We start from the raw sequence: 9,477 nt of genomic DNA on the forward strand, positions 1-9,477 counted from the left end.
TTCCCTGATCAGGGTGGCTCATAACTGGCCTGTCAGCAAGCCTCTCACTTCCTCATTTCTCCATCCAGGAAGACCATTTGGGACCATTCCACTTCTCCATTTCTCTTGCCATCTACAAGTTAGGGAGAGACCCTGAGGGGGCATCTCGTATTCCTGGAGCTCCTGGGAGCATTGAGGCCCAGCAGCTAAGCCCAGAAAGGCCTTGTCCTGAATTCTGAACCAGGCCCAGGGAAAGGGTTCCAGAGAGCCAGAAGGGATGGCAGTGACAACAGTAACAATAATGACAGCTGCCATTTACTAAGTTTAGGGTATCTTAGGCATTGCTTTGTATGTCGTATCTTTTTATTCAGCAACAAACATTTATTGAGCACCTATTGTGTGCCAGACATTGTCTAGGCATTGGGGATACAGCAGTAATCAAAACAAAAACTGCTGTCCTCACAGAGTTATAATCCTTGCAACTTCTGTTAATATCATCATTTCACAGATGAAGGAACTGAAGCTTAGAGAGACCAAATGACCTGCTTCTGGTCTGCGTGACTTGGGCTTCAGAGCTCAGACTCCTGACCACTGGAGTATGCAGTTCAGAGCGGGACGGGGCCACAGTAAGAACCAGACTGGGGATTCCCTGCCATGATGGAGCACAGGGAGGCCATTCCCTATCCAGCCCCTGACAGCCCACCACACTTCTGTCTGGACTTGTCCTTCCAAAGGCAGCTGTGGCCACAGGGTATCCCTGGGGAGAGGTATGCTCCTTTTAACTGGAGCCCCATTTTTAAGCTTTATGTAAATTATAAAGCAGTCAGAATTAGTCAGTGCTGATTTCCTTCTAGCATCCTGTAGATTCTGACATGCTCTTAGCCCCCTTCTCCTGCACTCTCCCCTTCACACTCACCACTGTGGGTACCAGTCATTGAAGCAAAGTGGTTAGCAAATTGGGTGTATTTTTATTTTCATTTCACAGATATTTCTTGAGCGCCCATTATGTGTAAAGGAACGGTACTGGGTTCTGGGGACCAAATGTGAATTCGACCCCATCTGGTAGGCATATACCTGGCGCCCAGCTACTCAAGCAGGTAATCAAGAGGCACAAGATGTCAGTGACTGGCCTGGAGACTCCAGGGTGGCTGCCATGTCCTAGAGAAGGGTTTGAGTTTACCTCCTGTACCTGCCTGTGGTCGAAGGCAGTGTCCTTGGAGCCCTCGCCAGACAAGGTGGCTACCCTAAAGTCCTGGCCTGGGGCAGGGATGAGGGCAGTGGAACCTCCTGCTTTGGGGTAGGATGCAGGGGCCGCAGAGTGGCCTTTTTAGAAGGGCAAGGGTAGGGAGGAAGATTACCACTCTGCCTGCCTGCCTCCTCCCATCCTTCGGATCCTGCGTGAACGTCCTTTCCTCTGGGAGGCCTTCTGAGCCACGTGGACCTGAGCTAGGTCCCCTGCTGTCCTCTCGCGCTCCCTCCTCTTCACTTCCCCTTCACTGATTCCTTCATAGCATTTCATGTTTGTTAATGTATTTATGTCTGGTGTTTATTTGTTCAGCTCCTCCTTCCCCGCATTGCCAGCTCCATGAGGGCAAAGATGTGTTCTTTTTATTCTTCCCTGCCTACTCCAGCATCCATGACATTGTAGGTGCTCAGTACAGCGTGTGTTGACGAGGTTGAATGAATACATGGGAGGCAGAATGGTGGAGGGGAGAACATGGGGTTAGAGAGACCCAGTTTGAATTCTGGTTTTGTCCTTCCAGCGGTGTGACTCTGGCGAGTCACCTCCCCTCTCGGAGCTTCAGTCTGCTGTGACATGTGGATAATGATGCTACCACCTGGGAGGGTAGTCCATGGGTTAAATGAGACAGTTTGGGTAAAACATAATGCAGTGGTTCAGTATAAGGTGACTGCAGCTGTTATTGTTGTGGCTGCTGTTATTAACTGTTATTTCTGATATTGGATTGAGAATATCTGCCTCAGGGGTTGTGGAGAAGCTCAAATGGGGTGATATCAGTAGGTATCCAGCAGAGGGACACATCCCTGTGTGGCCTCACGGCAGCAACCCTCATGGCGTGTCCGGATGCTGTGTTACAGGGCGTGAAGGAGGGGGGCCAGAAGCCTCGGGGAGCGCAGACAGCGGACAAGGCTGGCTGGATCAAGAAGAGCAGCGGGGGCTTCCTGGGCCTCTGGAAAGACCGCTACCTGCTCCTCTGCCAGGCCCAGCTGCTGGTCTACGAGAACGAGGTAAGGACCTGCCTGGTCCTGAGTTTGGGGGTGCCGGGTCAGGGAGCAAAGAGAGGGCAGCCCAGGCCACAAGAGGATTCCAGCACCCGGACTGGAAGGCCTGCTTTGCTTTTGACCCGCTGTGCAACCTTGGGCGATTGCCTGGTCTTCTCTGGGTCGGTGTGGTACAAGGACGATACCTCTAGGTGCGAGTGTAGGACTCCTGGATGAGGGGCTCTTTGAAGCATATGTGCACAGTGATGTGTGTGTCTCCTCAGCTGTCCACCTACACTACAGCTCCCTGTTCTGGGGCTAGGTTCCACATCTGTGAAGTTTCCAGAAAACTGAAGCTTGCTCCACTCAGTAATGATAGTAGAAATAATACTTATTGCTCATGCTTGTTTGGAGGTCTTACATACCTCTTGGAGGATGCTCACAATAGTCCCTTAAGAGTGGTCATCATGGGGACTTCCCTGGTGGTCCAGTGGTTAAGACTCCGTGCTCCCAATGCAGGGGGCCCGGGTTCAAACCCTGGTCAGGGAACTAGATCTCACATGCCGCAACTAAGAGCCCACATGCCGCAACTAAAGATCCTGCACACGGCAACGAAGATCCTGCATGCCTCAACTGAGATCTGGCACAGCCAAATAAATAAATAAATATTAAAAAAAAAAAAAAAAAAGAGTGGTCATCACGTCACATTCTACAGCATCTCAGTGAATGAAGGTCAGGTCTAGAACCAAAGTCAGGGATCTCTCCACCCAGCTATGTCAGCAAGTAAACTCTAAAACTTATTCTTGGTAGAAGTTCTCTAAAATACGTTGGATATTGTCTGCCCTTCAACAGAAGGTACTGGCCTAAACGGAGTTTTTCCTTGGTGGCTCAGAGTCACTGATGATCAGGCTGTTCCGTACTGCCAGACTGTACTTTTCAGCTTTGCATTCTCCTCTAACATCAAGCTGCCAGTTGCCACTTTTGCCATCCTTGTGCCTCTCACAGTCCTCATATCTTCCCACTTCAGACTTGTGCCCCTTTTCATTTCAGCAGGTTTGGAACTTGGACAACCCAGGATGTGGAAGTTGTGTGTTAAATAAGTGTCAATAAAGTTCTGGGTGAAGACCTGAGGCGAAAAGGTGGCCTTTACTTAGAGATGCTGTTTATGTTCTGGGGTTGAGGCTCTCAGAGGGCCTGTCTACTGCAACTGGGCTATTACTGTATGACTCTGACAGACGGAGTACACGGGGAAGAACTGGCCTGGGGGCAGAGGAAGGGGGATCCTGCCTGTTCCCCATCAGCCTCTGTCAGCGTGCCTCAGGCTGTCTTGGCAAATTCATAACTGTCGCAGACCAAGAAAGATCTAGGTGTTCAAAGGAGCTGCCTTTGAGAAGCATCTCACCTTTCCTGACCAAGTCCCCAGGCTCATGGAGTTGGGGTGTCAGAGAAGCAGCCGGAGGAGGCCAAGGGGGTGAATGGTGCAGACAGCTCCCCAGATGTTCTCTACTGCTGCTGTCCCCAAATTAGGATGTGCTGTGGTGGCAGCAGGGGGCTATTTTTATAAATAAAGGGGGCTGTTGCAGCTTCCTCCAGTCCCAGCTGCCATTAAGAGTTCAGTGACAGGCCCCCCAGCTGTCAGCCCGTCAGGCGCTACCAGACTTGTCCTGGGTCACCTCTCTACATCTGGCCCACGTCTGGGAAGCAGGAAAGATTTCATATCCCCTAAACACAAAAGAGTCTAATCATGCTTTTTTAAAAAAAAAATCACTATTAAAAACCTCAGGGCAGTTTTAAGAACTTAGCACTTGGGGGTGGGGGAGCTTGGCACAGGAGAAGGAGTTGAGAAATGCTTACTAGTTCAATTCCTCTTTCTGATGTAAGGAACTAGGCGAGTGTGAATGACTCTTGGCTGTTTCTTTGCTGTCAGTGAGGCTGACATTCCAAAAATGCTGCCCCCGCCCAGTGCCTGCTGGTTTATCCGACTTTTCTGAGATGCAGAAGGGCCGGATGATTCAGCGTTTTAGGTTGAGAGGAGACCCAGGTCAGGCAGCCGTGGGGAGCTGGGTGGTGGAGATGGAGTGACTTTTGTTTCCAGACAGAGGAGGGTATGTTTGGGCCAGTAGCTGCCTAGTCGGGGGAGGCCTGTGCCCATGGGGTAGGTGAGCCTCTCTCTCTGGGATGGGGGTCGGGGGGACATCCTTTCTGGAGTCTCACTCTGAGTCAGGCATTCAGTTCAGTGAACTTTTCCTCTTGAGGGCTGCCCCTTGTTAGGTGCTGTAGGGGGAACAGAAAGGAGAGCAGACACATGCAGCAGAGGGTAGAGAGAGATGGCTCAGCAGGGAGTTAGGACCACTCTTCCCCATGACAGGGTGTCCCTAGCACCTAGTAAGATGCCTGCAGAAGTGCCCTCTGATGGGGACCCTTAGAGGAGGGAGAGAGCACTGAGGCTTAGGCTCTTGCAGGTGAGCAGGGCAGCTTCCTGGAGCAGGTGGATTTTACCAGCCCTTGTGTAGAGTGCAGGAACCTGGAAGGGACTGGAGACTAAGGATTGGAAAGAGGTGCGTGGAGGCAAAAATGGGAAAAGACACCTGTTTGAATCTAGATGGGAAAGATCAGGCCACCCTGGCCACCTGTTCTCCTTTCCCTGAAAGGCTGAAGAGAGAGTAGGTCAGTGGTTACTCACCTTAGCTGTACAATCATCTGCTTTGAAAAGTACTGATGTCAGTATTGAAAAATACTGATCCCCCAGGGATCCTGATGTAATTGGTCTGGGATGTTGCCTGGGCACTGGGTTTTTTTTTAAGCTACCAGGTGCCGCCAAGGTTGAGAATCTCTGGTATAGAGCAGAGGTTCGCAAACTTTTGCATAAGGGCTTGTTAAAACTCACATTGCCAGGCCCATTTCCCCAAGATTATGATTCAGTAGGGATGGGCCTTGAGAATTTGCATTTCTTTTTTTTTTCCAATTATCCAATTTTTTATTATTAGAGTTAACAGACAGAAAATTATATTTCAATAAATTTAACTAGAACAAACGTAACATAGGGGTAAAAACAGATTACAAAAACTTAAACTACATCTTGACGAAGACATGTAGGAAATAATGTGCAAACCAGTGCTGGTCCCCAGATACACTTTGCATTAACTTTTTTTTTTTTTCACACACACACACTGTATTTTATTTTTACAAGAGATAAATAAACTGACACCAAGCATTGTAAATGGATGACCACAACAAAAGCAACAATGATTGCAATTACCAAACACGAAACACACTCATACTATGTCATAATATTGACATTCAGTCCAGGAATCCTCCACTGTAACAGCTCCTTTACTTTGCAGTGAAAATTGATTTGTATATTTTTTGCCTCTGAGTCCTTGTGGTATATATATATATATATATATATATATATTTTTTTTATTCAAAAGAATTTGCATTTCTAACAAGTCCTCAGGTGATGCTGCGGCTGCTGGCCCAGGTACCACACCTGGGGGACCTCTGGTGCAGAGCAGCCTGCTGCTAGGGCACTGTCCAGCTTCTGGCTCTGGCTGGAAGGAGTCTGGTATGCTACAAAGGGCTCTGGCTTGGGAGTCAGAGGATGGGTTTTTGCGTTTGGCCCTGCTCCTTATATTTGGGTCTGTGCCCAAGGGCAAATCTCTTCGCCTCCAGGTCTCATTCTCTTCCTCTATAAAATGAGACAAATACTGGGGCTCTAGGATTTCAGGGTGCTTGAGGGACTCAGGAGAATCAGGGATCCAAAAGTGCTCGCTAAGTGTCTGGGTTTCTTAGTATATGTGACTTATCATGGAGGGAAATTGGGGCATTTCCTCTGCAAATAATTGAGTCACTGCCTCCCAGATATTCCACCCCAAACTGTGGAGCACTGAGGCGGTCCCTGGTTGGATGCTGTGCGTGATGTCCGAGAGCAGGAATTTGCTTAACTTGAGTGCCAGTCTCCAGGGCCTGCATCTACTTCCCTCGGGTCTCCAGGGGGAGAGTGTGCCACACCCAGGAAGCTGTTCCAGCTGGGTGTCCCCTGGAAGTGGAACCAACTGACCAACACTGAGGGAGGAGGGTGTCCCAGACAGCTGGCTGGAGAGGCACCTGGTGGGTAGAGCCCATGAGGAGAAAACACTCAAGGGCCAGGGCTGGCAGGCAGAAAGGCAGCCCAGCCAGTGTCCAGGAGTGGCCGAGAAGAGGCTGGCCACTGTCCTGGCCACCAGCCTTACTAGTGATGAGGCCTCATGGTGGCAGACTCAGGGGCTACTCTAGAAGGAACCCTTGCCTTCTCCATTGTGCAGGCCATGGAGAGTGGCCTCTCACCCCAAGCCACAGGTCAGCAGAGGAAGATGCCAAGTGGGGAAGTCAACTCTGGATCACTGTGGTGAAGGCAGGTTGTGTAACCTCAAACAGCCTTACTCACGCTTCTCTCTGTGGCTCTGCCTGAAAAGCCTTTTTTTCCCCTCATTTGTGACAACTTGCTCCTCCTTCCAGACCACCTCTTTCACAGGTCTCTGCCTGGCTTCTGGGCCTGCATGGACCCCCAGGCACACTTTCCTAAGCCTTTCTAGCTTCCCCGTTTCCTCCTTTGACCTTAGGCACATTTGAATCAGCCCTGCTACCCACCTTCGGGCTGTGAGCCTCATTTCTCATATGGATGGTGAGCCTTGAGGGCATCCCTCCAACCAGCGTGGACTGAACACCGTCTCCTTGCCAGGGTCTGAATGCTGCATCTTGGTGGTTGATTGGCAGCCCGAGGGCCCCCTCTGACCAAGCAGTGCCCTCACTGAGTGGGATCAGGGTCTGGGTCGGGGCCTGGGTGTTTGAGGGTCTAGGACATCTAGCTCTCACCATGTCCCCTGTGTATTCCTCCCCAGGATGAGCAGAAGTGTGTGGAGACAGTGGAGCTGGGCAGCTATGAGAAGTGCCAGGACCTTCGTGCCCTCCTCAAGCGGAAACACCGCTTTATCCTGCTGCGGTCCCCAGGGAACAAGGTAGGGCTAGGCCTGCTGCTGACTGACCTCCCTCCAGGCCAGGGTCTGCTGGGGAAGGTCACCCCTGGAAGGCTCTCTAAGACAGGCTGGGCCTCTGGATGCAAGTCCGCAGGTTCTCTGTTGAATGTGGCTGAGGCTCAGACCCAGGGGCTGCCACAGGTTGGACCTTTGGCTTGCTTTTAACTTGAAGTCACCCCAGCCCCTGGTTGATAGGAGGCACATTTAGAGCTCTGCTGAGAGCTCTGCTCCCCTCTCCCCTTCTAGGCCCTGGGGCCTCCTTCCCAGGCTGTAGTTGGAAAGTAACCTGTGGGAGGTGGGGCCCTTGGCCATCTCCCGTACCCAGGAGGCCCAGGACTGAGGCAAGAAAGGTGGGGATGAGGCCTTCACCCCACCAGGCCTCTGACACCCCGATGTAGTCAGGCGGCCACACCCTCCCCTCATCCCAGGCCTTCCTGGGTGGGCCACCTCTCCTACCTTTCATCCTAGGCTCAGTGCTTGGACGTGCAGCCCCCCAGCTTTCCTCCCTTTGCACTGTTCTTTCTTGGCTGAAGCTGGAGGAAGTCTCTTGCCCGGGACATGCTGTGTGTGTGGTTGAAGTTCACTGTTGGCACCCCCTGCACCTCTGGCAGGGAGTCTGGGTGGGTGTTAACATGTGGTGGAGTTTCACAGATGTCAGGAGGGAGATCAGATTGGAGGCTGGCATTTACAGCACCTCTTGCCAGCTCACGCCAATCTGCAGCTGGGCCGTGCCTTGCCACAACCTCTGCATGTCATGTGGAGCCTCGCAGAGCGGGGCTGAGTCACGGAGGCTGGGGGTTGGAGAGTGGGCCTCGTCTGGGCTTGCCCGAAGCCATTCTGTCTCTTTCGTAGGTTTAAGGGCCAGGAACCCAGTCCTCTGTGGTCCCCGGAGCTCTGAGCCCTGGAGGAGACCATGATGCTTTACTCACTAACCCTCCGTCCCACTTGGCGGTGGGTGGGGGCAAGGGAGCCACCGTGGAGCTCTGACCCTGGGGGTGGTGGTGGGCCCAGGGTAGGGGCAGGTTTCATTGACCTCTGATGCTTAGGGCTCTGTGAGGAAGGGGAGAGCCACATTTTGGTCTTTCAGGCCCTGGAATCCCGACTGTGTCCTGGAGATCCACTTCCTCTCAGTGGCGCTGTATTTGTGTGTGTGTATTTGGAAAAGGTGTAGAGTGCGCTATATGTGAAGGTCTGCCTGTGTGCCTGATATGTGTGTGTGCACCTCTTTATGTGCCGCTGAGTGTTCGCCTGGCCCAGGGGCTGCCTGGGTCTTTGTGTGTCCCTTAGTGAGCATATGTGGATGTGAGGTGGAGGGGACCTTGCTTCTCTGTCCTCTGCCAGCACGGTTCCGTGGGCCACCTCCTTTCGCGGCTCTGAGAATCATCTGGTGGTGGACCAGGTGGGTCGGGCCCCACTCGGCGGGGGCGTCACCTTCCAAGAGGCCTGTTTGTGCAGCTGCATTGTCAGCTGCTTCAGCCAGCACCCTCCCTTTCATCCCTGAATTGTGCCAAGAGTTCAGGTCAGCTCTGGGTGACCCTGGGAGCAGGGCGAGGGTTGGGGAGATAGGGCCATGGGGTGATTGGTGGGGGCTGCTGGGCAGCGGGAGCGCAGCCCACCCTGGTTCCGGCTCAGGGGCCCCTGACCCTCAGCACCCAGGAGCTCACACAGAGAGTGGGCGCTCTCCAAAGGCCAGATGGTAGACGGCCCCGCCCCCCCTGCCCCCCCCAGCATCCTCTCTCCTTTCCTATCGCCCTGGGTGTTCCCCTCCTCAGGGAGGCTGCAGGCTGGCCGGGAGGTCACATGACCCCGGCTGTCTGGTCCAGAGGCCGCCTTTTTTTCCCTCTAATCAAATAAACAAAGACTCCAGTGTCTTGCGTGCCCCTCTCCCTCCTGCCTCCCTGTCCCCACGCCCCTGCCATGAGGTCACAGGCAGACGCTGCCAGGAAGCAGGGTGGCCTCTGCTGGGCCTTGCTGCCCCGCTGGTTTCAGCCAGCTTGGCCCTTTCCTCTTTCCTGTCTCCTCTCTCCCCCTCCCGCTTCTTACCTCTCTGCCATTTTGTCCTCCCCCCTTTTCCAGCCACGTGGGCCTTCTGTGTCCAGTCCCGTTAGCTTCTAACCTCCTAGTGGGGCCTGTGCTAGGAAGGGCTTGAGGAGGGACGTGTGCAGCCTTCAGGACACAGGGGTGGGGCAAGAGGAGCAACTTCTTGGTCTCCTGTTTGTCCCCATTCGGACCACCTTGTGGGATGCCTGGCTCATTCAGCAGG

The 9,477-nt window shown here is 52.9% G+C and overlaps 1 protein-coding gene across 2 annotated transcripts in view; it reads left to right on the plus strand.

Moving 5' to 3' along the window:
* PLEKHO2 (pleckstrin homology domain containing O2) overlaps nt 1–9,477 on the plus strand; it is a 20,886-nt gene that overhangs the window by 4,008 nt on the left and 7,401 nt on the right. The window contains exons 2-3 of one of the 2 annotated variants that reach the window (XM_007450711.1): nt 2,077–2,226; nt 7,080–7,196. In XM_007450711.1, coding sequence (XP_007450773.1) covers nt 2,077–2,226; nt 7,080–7,196 — 267 coding nt within the window. Of the gene's footprint in view, nt 1–2,049; nt 2,227–7,079; nt 7,197–9,477 lie in introns of those variants that run through there. The other variant, XM_007450710.1, reaches the window with a different exon arrangement.

The sequence above is a fragment of the Lipotes vexillifer genome, unplaced genomic scaffold, assembly GCF_000442215.2.
Source record: "Lipotes vexillifer unplaced genomic scaffold, Lipotes_vexillifer_v1.1 scaffold1019, whole genome shotgun sequence".
Lineage (NCBI taxonomy): Eukaryota > Metazoa > Chordata > Mammalia > Artiodactyla > Lipotidae > Lipotes > Lipotes vexillifer.